The following is a 19,939-nucleotide window of genomic DNA, read 5'->3' as shown; positions in this document are numbered from 1 at the left end:
AGAAAGATGAGCTTCAAGATCTTTGCAGAATTTCTTGTGGGTGAACTCTGATCACAGGCAAAGAATTGGTGATCTCCATAGAAATGGAGCCAGGAAATAGAAAGCTGTGTGTTTTGTGGATTCTTTTATGAAAGAGGGAGGGGGGCAGAAAAAGCCAGTGGTCTTGCAGTGAATGGAATGAACATGAGGCAGCATGGAGATACGACACTATGGCATTCTGGAATGAAGGGCTTCATTGGCTTTGGCTGGCATCAAAATCTTGAAATTAAATCTGTAATATGCAGGTAGGAAATGGTGCTGAAATAGTTCAGGTATGAAATCATATTCTACAGAGAATTATAATAGCAGGGTTCTCTACAGTCTAGAGAAAGAAGTGGTGATCCCCATGGTAAACCACATCGGAGTAGTCCAGGTGGGAGATCAAATAGTGCAGAGACGAGTTCATTGTGCAGCATCTTCTAAGTAGAGCTATACAGTGCAGAATTTTCTCAGAAGGGATTACTATGATTCTTAATGAATTGAAATTCTGCTGGTTGATCCTCATCAGAATCCCATGGCTATGTCCAAACAGAACTTTTCTACCATCAATGTTGAATGTTATTTTCTGGTAAGAGCATGCCTTACTGGGTCAGACCAATAGTCCATCTAGCCCAGTATCCTGTCTTTGCGGAAGCCAATCAAAGTCACAAATACCTGGCAAAAACCAGAATAGTAAACAAAAAAACCTCTGTGGAGTGATGATGTTCCTAAATGGACTTTATTTGAAAGTGTCAAAGTTCCAAAGGTACATTGAAATCATCCACATAAAAATAGGTTATCAACATAAAAGCCTTAAAGGACCTAGTCCGCTAGGGATACAGGACCCAACACTGTCCGTGTTTCGACAAAAAGTCTTCTTCAGGGGTCCCTGGGGGTCCTATAAAGGTGAATACGTGGGAAACAATTGTGTGGTGAGCCGGAAGTGAGACACTGCTTGCATTTGCAATAGAAAAACCAGAATAGTAGCAGCATTCCATGCTACCGTCCCATGTCTGTCTCAACAGCAGACTTTGATATTTTCCTCCAGGAACTAATCCAAAACTTTTTTTTTTAAACCAGCTACATTAACTGCTTTTACCACATCCTCTGGCAATGCGTTCCAGAGCTTAACTATTCTCTGAGTGAAAAAATATTTCTTCCTATTGATTTTAAAAGTATTACTCTGCAACTTCATTGAGCGTCCCCTAGTCCTTGTAAATCTTGATGCAGTAAAAAAATCGATCCATTTGTACCCATTCTATACCACTCAGGATTTTGTAGACTTCAATCATATCTCCCCTCAGCCATCTCTTTTCTTTTTTTTTTAAATAAAACTTTATTCATTTTTTAAACTCACAATAAGTATAACACAAATACAATCATTTTATACTTTAACATTACTTATTATATCATCAAATTACAGCTTTCATCAAATATCCCCCCTCCCTTATAAGCAACAATCTCTTTTCTAAGCTGAAGAGCCATAACCTCTTTAGTCTTTCCTCATATGAGAGGAGTTCCATCCCGTTTATCATCTTGGTTGCTCTTCTTTGAACCTTTTCTAGTGCCGCTATATCATTTTTGAGATAAAGAGACCAGAACTGAATGCAATACTTAAGGTGAGGTCGCACCATTGAGCAATACAGAGGCATTATAACATTCTTAGTCTTTTTAACTATCCCTTTTCTAATAATTCCTAGCATTCTACTTGCCTTCTTGGCCACCACCACCTAACATTGGGTGGAAGACTTCTGTGTATTGTCTACAATGGCATCCAGACCCTTTTCTTGAGTTCTGACCCCCAAGGTAGACCCTAGCATCCGATAACTATGATTTGGATTAATCTTCTCAATGTGCATCATTTTGCATTTGTCCACTTTAAATTTCATTTGCCATTTGGACATCCACTCTTCCAATTTCCTAAGGTCTTCCTGCAGTTTTTCACAGTCCGCATGTGTTTTAACAACTTTGAACAATTTAATGTCATCTGTAAATTTAATTACCTTGCTCATAGTTCCAGTTACTAGATAGTTTATAAATAAGTTCAGTATCGCCGGTCTAAGCACAGATCCCTGCGGCACACCACTATTTACCTTCCTCCACTGAGAAAAATGGCCATTGAACACTACCCTCAGTTTTCTGTCTAGTAACCAGTTTTAATCCACAATTGAACATTGCCTCCTTCCCAGGACTCTTTAATTTTCTCAGGAGCCTCTTGTGAGGAACTTTGTCAAAACCCTTTTGGAAATCTAGATACACTACATCAACTGGTTCACCTTTATCCACATGTTTATTCACACCATCATAGAAGTCAAGAAAAATTGATGAGGCAAGACCTCCCTTGGCTGAACACCCTCTTCTTTTTTTTCTCCATCTTCATGCAGTTATGGGATAATATCCTATGGTATTTTCATTCTGTGTGGGTACTTTGACCCTCCCCCTGTGTTTCCTTTTGAAAATTAGCAAGGGCAAAGTATGTGTGCTAAAAGCAGCTGTCCTTGCACTTCCTATTTGTGAAGAAGGTCAAGAGCATACTTTTGAAAATGTCAGAATCATGTTTAATTTATATATGGTCCATGCCTTTCTTGAAAACTGCTGTATATTTTTCACCAGACAGAGGAGAAATTTCAAGCTATTTTACCTATGTGAATCATTGTTTACTCTGGTAAATGGTATTGAAATTTTCCTCTTAATATCAAATATTTTATGTTTAAACATTTTTATTGATAACTCAATACAGCAATAAAGAGAATACAATATATCAACTCTGGTCATCCATTTTTGTTATATGTAGTAGCATCCCCCTCCCCCTTTTTCCTTCTTTACATTTAAATCCTTTTCATTGATGACTCAAAACCATATACATTAGAATCTCAGCTAACCGACATTCAATTAACCGGCACTCTCAACCAACTGGCCAAAAAGTTTTCGGCAAAAATATATTGTCTCCTGTGCTCTAAGACAACATCCACAGTGATGCTCCTGACCCAATAACCTCCCCTCCTTCCCTCCCTCCAGGCCCAGAGGCCCTGGCGGAGCTGGCCAGAAGCTACTTGTTTACTGGTATTTCCTCTGCTTGCCAGCTGCCAGTACATCATCAAGTGAGGGAGGAGGGAGAAGGTTTGTTAGGACCAGCTCTGCTACTTCACGAATGGAGGGAGGGAAGGGAAGAGGTTGTCAGAACTGGCTTTATTGCTTTGGGAACAGAGGGAGGGAGGGGGTTGTTAGGACTGGCTCGGGTAAGGAAGGGAGGGAGTATGGGAGGGAGAAGGGGGGAAAAAAGTGGGAGAGAAGGGGGGGAGAGAAAAAGTGACCAAGAAAGAAGAGAAGATGATGCTGGACCTACAAGTGCGGATTGGGGGATGATAGAGTGAGGTAGGAAGGGAGACACAACTATTTTTACTTTAACTCTCAAATAACCAGAAACTAGTTATCTGATATCCACCAAGTCCCATAGGTGTAACAATATAAAAATTTATAATGCTATAACATTTGTCATCCATATATGATATTCCAACAGTGCTCCCCTTCCTTCCCCCTCAATATAAAATCATGTTCAGTATTAAAGGCTATTTAATATCAAATATTTTTTTAAAATTATCTTCTGCCCATATCCTTTTTTATTATTATGTTTACTTTTCTTCCTTAGTTCTTGTGTTGCATCTGGACTTTGAGACACCTGCATAGGTTTCAGTAAGCATCAATCCAGCAGTATTCATTATTGGCCTGAATTAACAATGATGGTTTTCATACACTTCATTGTGCTCTCCTTGGAAATCGTCCTAACTTCAAAGTGAATTATCATTTCCTTTTTACCAATACACTGTTTCTAACTTATTTTGTAGACTGAGATAGGTAAATATCTGAGAGAAGTAAATATTAATTTATAGACCTTCTTTTTTCAAGTTTGTTTGATTTTAGTGTTTTAAATCTGTGTGTGATACTTGTAGATGAGCTGATCAGAGTATTAATTCAAATTCAGAAATAGCCATTATGATGTAAACTAATGCAGGGTTACAAAAATGTGACATGCTATAGTTCCTCCTATTTTATGCTTTGCTTTCTTGCAGGCACTGGAGAGAGTGGAAAAAGTACCTTTATTAAACAGATGAGAATTATTCATGGTTCGGGTTACACAGATGAAGACAGAAGAAGTTTCACAAAGCTGGTTTATCAAAACATATTTACTGCCATGCAATCTATGATCAGAGCCATGGATACTCTAAGAATACAGTATATCTCCGAGCAGAACATGGTAAGGAGTTAGTTCATATATGCTCTGTTTGTTTTATAATTTGTTGCACTTATATGTTGTTGCCTTTTTTAAAATCTTAATTGTTCAACATGGCTTTCAACAATTTGCAGGCCAATAACCAGTGGGAGACCAGGTGATCCCTGCAATTTGAATATCTGCCTGTTAGATTTTTGTCTGAAAAGTCTGCAAAACATGAAGGCTTTTTATCTGAAAAACTGTCTTGTATTTTGCTTTATCAATGTTTTCACTGATTTTTATTCACATTTATTACTCACTTTTCCTAAAAAGAAACTTTAAAGCAAGAAAGTTAGACTCAAAAGCCAGAAGTTATTTTTAGAGTCGACTGTATAGGAACATTAGTTTGTCTATTGCCCTCTCACTAATAAACTTGTAAGGAATCTTTTTTTTATTTTTTCAAAAATATTTTATTAAAATTTAAATATAACATTACAAATAATACTAACACAATCTAACTAAATAAGAAAATAAGTAAATCAATGATCAGGGTTGTCACAAAACAATGAAAACAGAAAAATTACTCCTTCATATTTAACGTACAGTTCCAATTTTTTAAAAAATTTCTGCACATTGCCAAACTTAGGGTTCTTTTTACTAAGGTACGCTAAAGAAATTAGCGTACGCACAAAATTACCACATGCTACACCGCACGGTATGCTTCTAGAATAACGCCAGCTCAAGGCTGACGTTAAGGTCTAGCACATGTGGTAATTTAGTGTGAGCTATTCCGCGCGTTAAGGCCCTAACGCACCTTAGTATAAGGAGCCCTTAATTGAATATATTTTCTCATATTTACTATACAAATAAACCATGTTCCACTATATATTATATTCCAATTTAGAGAAATCCTGTATAATAAAAGGCCTCCCAGATATCTTATTTACTGCTGAGTCCTAAAAGTCATAGATATTTAATTTATGTATCTTTTTGAATAGGTAAACAAACTATTCTTAGTAGTTTAAGGGATTCCAGAACTTGGAGACAGCAGAAATAGCTGTGTAGCTGTAGCTCCCATCCCCAGGCATACTTTTGGCGATTTTCAGCTTTAAAATTTATTTCCTTAGAAGCAAAAAGTCTGAAATTTTCTCTAATAATGGCTTCTAATAAGCATACCAAGCATGAAATAGGTGGGAAGGCAAAAAGATTAAAGGAAGATCCTCTCACTCCTTCCAAGACTCCCCTGCCTGTGGACACTCTGGACATGATAGAGCTAATTGAGGAGCTCAGAAATATTAGATTAGTGATGAAAAATAACACAGATCAACTGGCAGCGGTGAAGGAAGAAGTGGCAAACCTGGCACAGAAAGTGGAATTGGTTCATACCAGAATGGCACAGATAGAAACCCGAATGGAGAAAGTGGAAATGGAGTAGCTGGAATAAAAAAAAGATCACAGGGTTCTTCAGGACATGGAAAAACGGATGGTGGATTTTGAAAATTGTTCAAGAAGAAACAATGTGAGGAAACTGGGATTAAAAGAAGGGGTGGAGGGAAAGAATACTATAACTTTCTTGGAAGAAATCCTACCAGAAATACTCCCCCTAAATTGAAAAGTGCCATTAGCAATTGAAAGGGCACATAGGATCCCAGGAAGGAGACTTAATGGTCAGTCAGGACCTAGACCATTAATATTTCACCTGTTTCGTTTCCAGTATGCTATAGAAATTTTAAGATTGGCAAAGGAGTCTAAGAATCTAAATTACAAAGATTCAAAAATCATATTTGTTCCAGATTTTGCGAGAGAAAGTGAATCTACGCAAACTATTTTTACAATTGAGGCAACAATTAAAGCAGATCTGGGAAAAATATGGGTTTTACTATCCTGCATTCACGAGGGTTACTTATAAAGATAAATTCTACCAGTTTGACTACCCTGAGAAGTTAAAGGAGTTTCTTTCTCAGCAAAAGACACCGATGAACTGAGTGGGTAATCCTGTCAGCTGTGAGTGGTACGCTGGGGAAGAGTGTATGGATGCTGGTATGAATCGAGTCTTTAATTATCTATTTTCTTTTGAACTTTGAGGAAGTAAGGCTGAATTTTGGTGTGTTGAATTATTTATTTATTTTTTTTAAGTTCAATCATTTTTATTAATATTTTAATGTATACATACATCTAAGGCATGAATGACAGTATCTTGACAGTGATAGCAAAAAGCATATACATTGACATTCATGCTACAATATAATATCAAGTAATAATGATATGACAGGAACAACTAACAAAACCAGAACTAAAAGCACTGGCCAGACGTAGTGGTGAATGTATAATGATATTTTACATAGAGCGCTGTATATATCATCTTAGATTTCATTGTGCAGAGAAATATACAGCATATTAATCTCATAATCCTAGTATCACAGTAGTCACAGCAGTACTAACATTACCTTCAATATAATCATTAGTGTCAGTAGCATGGTTAGGGTCTCTAGGTTCACAGGGGCCACGGCAGCTCGGAGATCACAACCCATACTCCGTTAATGTAAGTAATGATGACCACATTAATTCAAATCTGGATATGTAGCCCTTTCGAGTGGCTGCCACTCTCTCATATTTTGCATATAGACATACAGTGTTCCACCATTCAATGTGGGATACATTGGAAAAGTCTTTCCAGTTAGAGAGAATGATACGCAATGCTACTAATAAAAGAAACTGAAGCAACGGAACTTTATCTATCGGTATCATCATATGTGAGCTAGTTAGACTAATAAGTAATTTTTGATATGTCAACTGTTCTGTAATCCCTAGGAAAGAGCAAATTTGTGACCAGACTGAATGCCAATAATCATGTAATAAGGGGCAGTCATAAATCATATGTTGTAACGTCCCTATTGAAAGTTTACAGAACCAACATATTCCATCCATCTTCTCTGTTTGTAGTTTCGACAGTTTGCTTGGTGTCCAAAAAGCACGATATATCAAAAAGAAAAAAGACTGATATAATGCTGCCGAACTAGTCATCTTATAGATCACAGTCCACATTTGAGTCCAATCTACCTCCTCTATGGGTATCCCTAATTCTTCTCTCCATTTTGATTGTGTAGTATGTTGAGAAGTGGACCTGTGTGCTTGGATCAGTTTATACCAGTTTGAGGCTTCTTTTTTTTTTAAAGCAAATAATGTACAATATTTCAAAAGATCAGGGTCTTTCCATTGTTCTGATTTATTATGTATAATGTCGCGAAAAGCGTGTTTGAGTTGTAGCCACTGAAAAAATGTAGATGGGGGAAGACAATATCGAGTTCTTAAGATATCATAGGGTATCCAATTGCTACCATCATATAAATGACCTAAAGTGTGTATCCCCGCAGACTTCCAACGTTTCCAATTTACTGTGTTGTTCTGGATTTGTATAAAGGGATTATTCCAAATCGGAATATGTAATGAACTATCCCATTTATGAGGTAAAAGTTTGTTCATTGTGTTTATAGCAGTCGTGGTGGCCTCTAGCACAAGATCCCTATGAGACAAAAATCCCGAAGATGATACAAAAGCCAGTGAAGGAAGTGAAGTCCACTTATATTTTTCTATATCAAAAGTTATCCAAATATTATCATCACTCACATTAGTATCATGTAAAATCCATTTAGCACCTTGTCTAAGTAGAAAGGCATAGTGGTAATCCAAAAAATTAGGAAAATTAGTACCACCCTCGCATTTGGGCAATTTTAATCTGCTTAATGCAATTCTGGGAGTCTTATTATTCCACAGAAATTTAGTTAGCAATTGATCTACTCTTTTGTAGAATGATGGGGGAAATAAAACTGGCAACATATTTAGGGGATATAGGATTTTTGGAGCTATCATCATCTTAATCGTTTCCATACGACCCCATCAAGACAGATTTAAGGGACTCCACCTAGCAGTGAGCGTAGTAATCATATGTATTATATCTTCCATTGCAAACTTAATAGTGTCCTCTATCGTAGGTCCAAAATGTATTCCTAAATATTTAAGTTTTACTTGAGACCACTTAAAATTATGATCTGTAATAGTATATTGTAATACATGTTTATTTAGTGGGAGCAATTCTGTCTTAGAAGTGTTGAGTTTGTAACCTGAGTTTTGAGAATAAGAACTTATTAATCGCAACAAACTTGACAGCGAGTTAGGGTCAGTATAGATTAACACATCATCTGCGTACGCAGAAAGTTTTATTTCAGTAGATCCACATCTAACACCCATTATTTCAGGAGATTGACGAATACTAATGAGTAAAGGCTCTAGCGCTAAGTTAAATAGTAACGGGGATAATGGACATCCTTGTCGGGTACCACGTGTGGGGTAAAACGATTCCGAATTTAATCCATTTATTCTAACAGAGGTAGAGGGTTTAGTGTATAACATCCGTAAATTTATAAATTTATTAGAAAACCCAAACCAAGACATTGTTTGAAATAAAAAATCCCATTCAACCCGGTCAAATGCTTTTTCAGCATCTAACGCCAAAGCCAGGAAGGGATGAGATGAATGCTGGGCAATTTGAATGATTGAGGTGAACAGTCTGGTATTATCACTGGCAAGTCTACCTTGCATGAAACCATTCTGTTCTTTACCTATCAATACAGGTAATACTTTTTGAATTCTATTAGCTAAAATTTTTGCATATATTTTTGCGTCTACATTAATCAGGGATAGTGGTCTATAATTCTGTATTTTCAACGGATCCTTCCCTGGCTTAGGTAACACTATTATGGACGCTTCAGTAAAAGTTCCCCTAATATCCTCCGTGTCATAATAATAATTAAACAGCTGGCATAACTGAGGTGCTAATATATCTTGAAATGTAGAATAAAATTCAACTGTGTATCCATCTGGTCCCGGGGATTTTTTCTTAGCCATCAAGGACAGAGATGCTATAATGTCGTGCCCAGTAATCTGAGCTTCTAAGTGATTGTTATGAACCGAGTTTAATTGTGGTCTTTGAAGAGACGGTTTTAAAAATATTTTCGGGTCAGAGTGAGACATTTCTGTAGCGTATAAAGATTCATAAAATAATTTAAAGTGTTGAATGATTAGTTTGGGGTCCGTATGTTTGGTACCTTTTTCATCTAAAATAGCATAAATATAGGATTTCTCCTCACGCATCTTTAAATATTGAGCTAATAAATGTCCACTTCTATTGTTTGAACTATGATAAGACGCAGATTGCATGAATAACGTATTCCCAGCCTGAGTACTTAATATTAAGTTATTTTTTAATCGTCTTTCTCTTAGTTGTTGTAACAACTGCATATTTGTTGGATTCAATTGGTGCGAGATCTCAAGTTTTCTAATCTCAGATGTTTGATCAATAAGGGATTTTTGGGTGCTTTTTTTTATTCTTGCTTGATATGCAATTATACAACCTCTAATGTATGCTTTACATGCATCCCACAATGTTACTCTATCAACTTGTACAGTATCATTCCTTATGTGAGTAGTAAACTGCGGATCTTCTAGTAATGTATTATTAAATCTCCATGTAGATGAAGACTGTCTAGGTAATAGATTATCCAAGTGTATTTCTATAGCAGCATGATCTGAAATCGATATCTCATTTATCACTGCACTTAGTAAACATGGAGTTAAACATTTGCTTATGAAAAAATAATCTATTCGAGAGTAGGAATTATGGGGTGGAGAATAGAAAGAGTACTGCATCTCCATCTGATGTAAAAATCTCCAAGAATCTATTAAATTTAGCTGAGACAACATATTGTGTAAGCTATGCCAGGCCTTCTTGATTCTATAAGGTACAATAGATTTCCTATCAATTGTCGGTTCTAAAACTAAATTAAAATCCCCAGCTATAACGTAAGCTTGGGCATGCTCTGCCAGGGCTAGTGAAGTGAGGGTATCAAAGAATAACGGATCATCAATGTTCGGGGCATAAATATTGACTATTACGATAGTGTATTGTGCTATTTGATCTTAACCATATTCCATCTTCCTTCTAAATCATTTTTATGTGCGAGGATATTTAGATTTTAACATGACCTAATCAACATTGAAGTTCCATTTTTCTTGTTTACCGCTGGCGAATAATAAACATCTTTTGCCCAAGGAACTTTTAATTATCCCAGAACAAGCAGGCAGGTATTCTCACTAGTGGGTGATGTCATCAGACAGAGCCCCGGTACGGACGTCTCACAAGCACGTGTTGCTTGTAGAAACTTAAAGTTTCTAGATGCCCGCACCGCGCATGCGCCGGTGCCTTCCCGCCCGGAGATCCGGGCGTGTCTCCTCAGTTCTTTCTTTTCCGCGGAGCTGAGAAGTTCAACTTCATCATGCGCTAGCTGAATTCAGTTAAATTTGCCTTCCTTGTCCGCGTTTTCGCTTTCTTTTAATTACAGTTAACAGTACTTTTCTTTTTCAGTAAAAAAAAAAAAAAAAAAGAAGATTATTTCCTCCGGCGGGTCGAACGGGCCGGCCACGTGGCTCAGGCCCACTGGCTTCGACCTCGCGGCGGAGATTTTCCGGCCTATGTCCCGGCCAATCACCGGGTTTAAAAAGTGCAGCAAGTGCCAACGCGCGATTTCACTCACGGACCCTCACCGGCGCTGTTTGCAGTGTTTGGGCCCTGACCACATCCCGAAATCGTGCAGGCCTTGCTCTACCCTTATGGCACGCTCATTCAAGCGGCGTTGCCTATTGTGGGAATCGATGTTCAAGATGGACGCAGCTAAGGATCCCTCAGCCTCCACTTCATCTGATACCTCCCCGGTTCGGGCGAAACCGGTATCGACCCCTCCTGCATCGAGTGTGGTGAAACCGGCATCGTTCATCCCGACACCATCCACGAGCTCGACGTCGGTGCCTGCCCCGGTCTCCTCGGTTCAGGTACCTCTTCCTTCCACAGTGCCACCAGTGGTCATCAAAGTGCCGAAAGCTACTAAGCAGAAGCACTCGGCCTCGAAGGAGCGCGATGACCGTGCAGGAGGACCCCCTTTCGGTGCGGATCCCTCCTTATCGGCTTCGCTACGGTCCGTGCTGGAAGCTCAATTCGTTGAGCTCATGCAGACATGCCCAGACAAACGCCTGCTGCGAGACAACCTGCGAAGAGACAACCTCCCCAGAAGTCTCAGCAAAAACCTCAGCCACCGGCTGCACCTAAGGCTCCCCAGCCCTTTTGACTCCCCTCCTGGGAGCATAACCGACACCGTTCTGCACTCAGCCTCTCCCATAGGGGGCCGCCTCCATCTTTTTTACCATCGATGGGAGGCCATAACCACGGACCTATGGGTCCTTACCATCATAAGAGAAGGATACTCTCTTCAATTCCATCGGGTCCCCCCGGACCATCCTCCAAGAGAGTATCCTTCAAGCTCGACACAGACCGCCCTTCTTCTTCAGGAAGTCCAAACTTTACTTCAGCTTCGGGCTGTCGAGCCGGTCCCGTCAGACCAATTGAACCGAGGGTTCTACTCCCGGTACTTCCTCGTCCCGAAGAAAACGGGCGACCTGCGACCCATTTTAGACCTTCGGGCCCTCAACAAGTTTCTGGTCAAAGAGAAGTTTCGCATGTTGACTTTGGCTTCTCTATACCCCCTCCTCGAGCAGAACGACTGGTTATGCTCCCTGGATCTCAAGGAGGCCTACACTCACATCCCCATTCACCCGGCCTCCCGAAAGTTCCTCAGATTTCGGGTGGGAAATCTGCACCTACAGTATCGAGTGCTACCATTCGGCCTATCTTCGTCCCCCAGAGTCTTCACAAAGTGCCTGGTGGTAGTGGCCACAGCACTCCGGGACAGGGGTCTACAGGTGTTCCCATACCTCGACGACTGGCTCATCAAGGCCCTGTCAGCCCCAGAGGTCACTTCGGCGGCCTTGGCTACAACCTACTTCCTCCAAAATTTGGGCTTCGAGATCAACTTTTCCAAGTCTCATCTACAACCCACCCAGTCCCTCCCCTTCATCGGAACGGTCCTGGACACCACCCGACTCCGAGCATTCCTGCCTCTGCAACGCATGGAGTCTCTTCTTCATCTCTGTCAGTCGGTGTCTACTCGCCAAACCCTACCGGCGAGACAACTGATGGTGCTCCTGGGCCATATGGCCTCCACAGTACATGTGACACCCTTTGCCAGACTCCACCTCAGGATCCCCCAGTGGACCCTGGCATCACAGTGGAATCAGACATCCGATCCACTATCCAAACACATCTTAGTCACACCTGCTCTTCGGCAGTCTCTACTTTGGTGGATGACCTCTTCGAATCTATCCAGAGGTTTGCTGATGCACTCTCCCCCCCATCAGAAAGTTCTCACAACCGATTCGTCGAATTATGCATGGGGGGCCCACCTGGATGGTCTCCGCACCCAAGGATTCTGGACCAGTGCGGAAAGACTACACCAAATCAATCTACTGGAACTCAGAGCCATCTTCAATGCGCTCCAAGCTTTCCAACACCTACTTCACGACATGGTAATCCTCATTCGCACAGACAATCAGGCCGCCATGTATTATATCAACAAGCAAGGAGGCACGGGCTCGGCCCTCCTTTGCCAGGAAGCTCTACGAGTCTGGGACTGGGCGGTGCGCCACAACGCCCTACTCAGAGCAGTCTACATTCAGGGGGAGAACAACGTCTTAGCAGACAAACTAAGCCGTCTGCTACAACCGCACGAATGGACTCTCCATTCCAGCCCCCTTCACCAAATCTTCACGCAATGGGGGACACCTCAGATAGGCCTCTTTGCGGCTCCCCACAACTCCAAACTGCCTCAGTTTTGCTCCAGGATCTACACTCCTCATCGCCTCGAGGCAGATGCTTTTCTACTGAACTGGGGGAAACGATTTCTATATGCGTTCCCTCCATTCCCGCTGATCCAGAAGACTCTGGTCAAGCTGAAACTCGAACGGGCTACCATGATTCTAATAGCCCCTCGGTGGCCCAGACAACCTTGGTTCTCCCTCCTACTTCAACTCAGCAGCAGGGAACCAGTACCACTTCCAGTGTTTCCTTCACTACTTACTCAACATCAAGGATCACTGCTTCATCCCAACCTGCAGTCTCTCCACCTGACAGCTTGGTTCCTCTCAACGTAACCCCTCACCAATTCTCACAAGAAGTGAGGGAGGTCTTGGAAGCTTCCAGGAAGCCCGCCACTCGACAATGCTACTCCCAGAAATGGACCAGATTCTCCTCATGGTGTGTTTCTAAATCAAAGGAACCTCAGCGAGCTTCCTTATCCTCCGTGCTGGACTATCTCCTACACCTATCTCAATCTGGGCTCAAGTCCACATCCATACGAGTCCACCTGAGCGCTATTGCGGCGTTCCACCAGCCCCTACAAGGGAAACCCCTCTCGGCCCATCCGGTGGTCGCCAGATTTATGAAAGGACTCTTCCATGTTAACCCTCCTCTCAAACCACCCCCAGTAGTTTGGGACCTCAATGTAGTCCTTTCCCGTCTCATGAAGCCCCCGTTTGAACCACTCAACAGGGCCCCTCTTAAGTATCTCACCTGGAAAGTGCTTTTTCTTGTAGCCCTTACGTCCGCCCGCAGAGTCAGCGAACTCCAGGCATTGATGGCGGATCCACCATTCACAGTATTCCATCATGACAAGGTGGTCCTCCGCACTCACCCGAAATTCCTGCCTAAGGTGGTCTCCGAATTTCATCTCAACCAATCCATTGTACTTCCAGTATTCTTCCCTAAGCCCCATTCTCACCACGGAGAATCGGCCCTTCACACTCTAGACTGTAAACGTGCCTTGGCTTTCTACCTGGATCGCACCAAGCCACACAGAACCACTCCTCAACTTTTTGTCTCCTTCGATCCTAATAAGTTGGGAAGACCCGTATCAAAGCGCACCATCTCTAATTGGATGGCGGCTTGTATCTCTTTCTGCTATGCCCAGGCTGGATTATCACTTCCTTGTAAGGTCACAGCCCATAAGGTCAGAGCAATGGCAGCCTCAGTAGCATTCCTCAGATCAACACCAATCGAGGAAATTTGTAAGGCTGCCACCTGGTCCTCGGTTCACACATTCACCTCACATTATTGTCTGGATACTCTCTCCAGACGGGATGGACAGTTTGGCCAAACAGTATTGAAAAATTTATTCTCTTAAGTCGCCAACTCCCCCTCCATCCCACTGAGGTTAGCTTGGAGGTCACCCACTAGTGAGAATACCTGCCTGCTTGTCCTGGGATAAAGCAATGTTACTTACCGTAACAGTTGTTATCCAGGGACAGCAGGCAGCTATTCTCACGTCCCACCCACCTCCCCTGGGTTGGCTTCTCAGGCTAGCTACCTGAACTGAGGAGACACGCCCGGATCTCCGGGCAGGAAGGCACCGGCGCATGCGCGGTGCGGGCATCTAGAAACTTTAAGTTTCTACAAGCAACACGTGCTTGTGAGACGTCCGTACCGGGGCTCTGTCTGATGACATCACCCACTAGTGAGAATAGCTGCCTGCTGTCCCTGGATAACAACTGTTACGGTAAGTAACATTGCTTTTTTGACTTTCAATATCTGTTAAATGAGTTTCTTGAAATAATAGTATATCCGGAGATTTGCGAGAGGCATATGTAATTATCTTCTTTCTCTTAATTGGATTATTAAAACCCTTTACATTTAGAGAAAGTAATCTCAATGACATAAGGATGGAAGTATCTGTTGTTTTAAGCTGCCGTAGCCCCTGTGAACCAGATCGTGTCTCAACCCTATATAATATATATCACCAATGTACCATACGTCTGTACCAAAATACCATATTCGCGTCAACCTAACAACAAAATGGACGCAAACATGATAGAAATATCTATGGGAAGCGAACAGGTGAGAAGCAGCACAACTCTTCCCAGCCACTAAATGTAACCATTAAAATCCTATCCCTAATCTCTATAGGAAGCCTATTACATAGACAATGGTGTTATCATAATGTATATCAACAAATCAAATGATGGAGGATAAACTCCATCATGTACCTTCCAAACAATAACGTGTGTCAAAGTCCCTCAAGTATATATATATGGAGTAAGAAACAAAACAGGGCAGTATGAATAAGAAAAACCCATATGGTCAGTACAACGCCAGAGCTTACAGTGCCACTTATATCAATGATTTAACTAATACAACTCTAGCTAACGTTATATGTAATACCGTGAGAAGGCAAGATCTATTACTTTATTAAAAAAAAAAAAAAACTTTAAAAATACAGGAATATTAATCCAGATCAGTGAAGTATAATGTTTGTAATTCTCTAACTTTAATTCAGTATACTCTTAGATGATTAATTATATTGGAATGGTTTAGTTAATGTAGTTACATGAAATATGAAGCTTGAACCGTATAGAATTGTAATAATAATTCACCATATGCATATAAGGTAGTGTGTACAGTATTAATTTAAACAAGGGAGTAATGAATTGTAATATAGGAAAATTGTCAATTTGTATAGTAGCAGGCATGAACCGAATAAACTTATAACATCAGTACGATGTAGTTGTATGTGTTATTATGAATTACAATGTCTTAACAAGGTAATGGTAATTTTTAAAACAGAATATGGGTTAATAAAGTAGGAACCAAATAAACCAAATAACATCAGTTCACTATAAATGTGTAAAATGAAATATACAGTGTTAATTAGTCAAGCATGTAGTGGTTGATATAAATATGATAAGTTGCAAAAGTAAAGCATGAGCTGAATAATCCTATAACATCAGCTCAATGCAATTGCATATGTTGTATGACTTTGATTAATCCAGTAAACTATGAATAACTTATGGTATACCAAGTTAACATCAGTAAAACATGAACCGAATAAACATATGACATCAGCCCAATGTTAGTGTGTGTGGGAGTATGAATGATCTTGATTTTACCAGGGGAGTTCTGATACCAGATAGTAGAGACAAATTTGCAGATTAATGAACATGAACCCAATAAAACTTACAATAACCGAACTATGACAGTGTGTTTGTATGCATGTATGTTAATAATTTGGTCCAGGGAATATTGATGCTTACTAGTTAGAACAGGATATAGGTTAATGAAGTAGGAACCGAATAAACCAAATAACATCAGTTCACTATAGATATGTAAAATGAAATATATAGTGTTAATTAATCAATCAGATAGTGGTTGATATAAATGTGATAACATACAAAAGCAAAGCATGAGCTGAATAAACCTATAACATCAGCTCAATGCAATTGCATATGATGTATGATATGAAGTAATCCATCAGGTAGTGAATAATGGATAGCTTATAATATGCCAATCTACCAACAATAAAGCATTGACCGAATAAACATATGACATCAGTCCAATGCTAGTGCCTGTGGGAGTATAGACGATCTTGATTTAACCAGGAGAGTGCTGATACCTGCTAGTAGGGACAATTTGACAGAGTAATGCACCGAAACCAAATATGACTTACGATAACAGAACTATGACAGTATGATTGTATGAATGTATGTTAATAATTTGGCCCAGGGAATATTGATGCTTATTGATTAGAACAGGGTATAGGTTAATGAAGTAGGAACCGAATAAACCAAATAACATCAGTTCACTATAAATATGTAAAATGAAATATATAATGTTAATTAATCAAACAGGTAGTGGTTGATATAAATATGTTAAATTACAAAAGTAAAGCATGAGCTGAATAAACCTATAACATCATCTCAATGCCATTGCATATGGTATAAGATATTGAGCAATCCAGCAGGCAATGTATAGTTTATAGTATGCCAATTTACCATCATGAAAGCATTGACCGAATAAACATATGACATCAGTCCAATGCTAGTGTGTGTGGGAGTATGAGTGACCTTAATTTAACCAGTAGAATGCTGATACCAGCTAGTAGGGACAAATTTGCAGAGTAGTGAACCAAAGTCATATAAAACTTACGATAACAGAACTATGACAGTGTATTTGTTTGCATATATGTTGATAATTTGTCCCAGGGAATATTGATTCTTATTAATTAAAACAGGTTATAGAGTATTGAAGTAGGACCCAAATGATTCAAATATCTACAGTACACTATAAATATGTAAAATGAATATACAGTGTTAATTAATCAAGCAGGTATTGGTTGTTATACATATAGTAAATTATAAAAGTAAAGCATAAGCTAATTAAACCTATATCATCAGCTAATTAAACCTATATCATCAGCTCTGTGCAACAGCATACGGTGTGTGATATTGATTAATCCAGCAGGCAATGGATAGCTTATAATATACCCTTTTACCATCAGTAAAACATTGACCGAATAAACAAATGACATCAGCCCAATGCTAATGTGTGTGGGAGTATAAATGACCTTGAATTTACCAGGGGAGTTCTGATACCAGCTAGTAGGGACAAGTTTGCAGAGTAATGAACAGGAACCTAATACAACTTATGATAATAGAACTATGACAGTGTTTTTGTATGTATGTATGTTAATAGTTTAGTCAAGGAAATGTTGATGCCTATTGATTAAATCAAGATATAATTTAATGAAGTAGGGACCGAATAAATCAAAGAACATCAGTACACTATAAATATGTAAAATGAAATATACAATGTTAATTAATCAAGTAGGTAGTGGTTGTTATAAAAGTGGTAAATTACAAAAGTAAAGCATGAGCTGAATAAACCTGTAACATCAACTCAATGTATTTGCTTATGATGTATGATATGGTGTAATCCATCAGGTAGTGCATAGTGGGTAGCTTATAATATGCCAATTTACCAACAGTAAAGCATTAACCGAATAAACATATGACATCAGACCAATGCTAGTGTGTATGGGAGTATGGATGATCTTGATTTAACCAAGAGAGTGTTAATACCCTCTAGAAGGGACAATTTGGCAGAGTAGTGAACAGAAATCAAATAAAACTTACGGTAACAGAACTATGTCAGTGTGAATGTATATATGTATGTTAATAATTACCAAGGAAATATTGATGCTTATTGATTAAAACAGATTATAGTGTAATGAAGTAGGGACCAAATAAAACAAATAACACCAGTACACTATAAATATGTAGAATGAAATATACAGTACTAATTAATCTAGCAGGTAGTGGTTGATATAAGTATGGTGAATTACAGAAGTGACGCATGGGCTGAATAAACCGATAACATCAGCTCAATGCAATTGTGTATGATGGTATGAATGACCTTAAGTTAGCCAGGAGGATATTGTTAATTGACAGTAATAGCTAAGTCACATATTGATGAGCAGAAATCAAAAGCAGCTGTTCATTTATTATCAACATCTTGTCAGATCAACTGTGAATGTCCAAGAATGCACAAAAGTATAAAAGCATATTGACACTTTCTATCTGATAAAGATGCAAACGGTATCAAAGAAATGCCAGAAGCCCTTCGCATAACCTCAAAATATCAGATTGTCAACGAATGGGTCGACCTGGAACTGATTGTGCAATCAGTCTGACTTCTGTAACCGAAGACCCCCCCCCAAAAAAAATAGGCAGTAATAGAAAGTGGTAGAGGAATTAAACACTTTTTGAGAACTTATCAGTATTCTCTTGAGCCGCTGGATTCTGTGAACGTAAACTTAGGCATCAAAATAATAATAATAAAAAAAAAAACCCATGGCGTTGCACTGTAGATTCTCATGACGTGATGACGTTGTTATCTTTGTATGGCGCGAAAATTTTGCGCATGGCTCGTCTTCAGGAAGAAGGAGGTAGCGCCATATTTGTTAAGTGAAAAACTTGAAATGACTTTAAGTAAAATTCGCTTTGACGAGATTGAAGGGTTATTTCTTCATTGCAAAAGAACTTGCTGTATCAGTATTCAGTTGTTGTCACATGAATTAATCTAAGCAAGCAGAAGAACATGTTTCACCATTGTCTTTAGTTGATCTCTTATTCCTTGAATAGCAGAAACCATATTAATCATATAAAGGGATGACAACTTCAAGTGTTATGATCACACTGCGTCGATAGTTGAAGGGCTCATTTCTTCAATGTAATCCGCTAGTGCAGCTGGTTCTGTAAAATCTTTGGTATTATTGTTAAGAGTTACACGCATCCTCGCGGGGTACATCATCCCATACTTTGCATTTAACTCTTTTAGTTTAGGTCGGTAGGCTAACAGTTGTTTCCGGAGCTGTGCCGTTTTCTTACTTAAATCCAGTACAAATAAAATAGTGTATCCATCAAGCTTCAAAGGCGACTTTACTCTTGCTTTAGCCATTATTTCTGGTATCTGGCTGTATCTTAATAGACGAAACACAATCGGGCGCGGGTAACGGGCATTGGTTAGCTTGTGCGAAGGTACCCGGTGTGCCCTGTCTATTTCTAGCGGTTTATCAAATTTGATATCAAGTATTTTCGGACTGAAACTTTCCAAGTATTTAACCATATCTGTTGATTCTGTCCCTTCTGGTATTCCCAAAATTCTAAGGTTATTACGCCGAGAGCGGAGATTTGCGTCCTCCAGTTCTCTTTCTAAATTAGCAATTTTTTAAACTTGTACCTGGAGTTCTTTAATGGCTGTTTGATGGTTTGATTGTTTGTCCTCAACAGCAGTTAAGCGTTGCTGGAATTGAGTAACATCTTCTCTCATGTCAGCTAACTCTGATTTTATTTCAGCCACATTTATGCCCACATCAGCAAGCATGGTTCTCAGTGCTTTAAGCTCAGCCATGATGTTCTGAGAGCTATCTTCTTCCTTGG

General features: G+C 39.5%; 1 protein-coding gene across 1 annotated transcript in view; it reads left to right on the top strand.

The window, feature by feature from the left end:
- The window catches only part of LOC117351584 (guanine nucleotide-binding protein subunit alpha-14), a 343,853-nt gene that overhangs the window by 157,629 nt on the left and 166,285 nt on the right, over positions 1 to 19,939 (top strand). Inside the window, exon 2 of the mRNA XM_033927074.1 lies at positions 4,089 to 4,273. Within this exon, the coding sequence (XP_033782965.1) occupies positions 4,089 to 4,273 (185 nt within the window). The remainder of the gene's footprint in view (positions 1 to 4,088; positions 4,274 to 19,939) is intronic.

This window comes from Geotrypetes seraphini, chromosome 1 (assembly GCF_902459505.1).
Source record: "Geotrypetes seraphini chromosome 1, aGeoSer1.1, whole genome shotgun sequence".
NCBI lineage: Eukaryota > Metazoa > Chordata > Amphibia > Gymnophiona > Dermophiidae > Geotrypetes > Geotrypetes seraphini.
The sequence above is the reverse complement of the archived record's forward strand: the minus strand, read 5'-3'. Positions and strand labels throughout refer to the sequence as shown.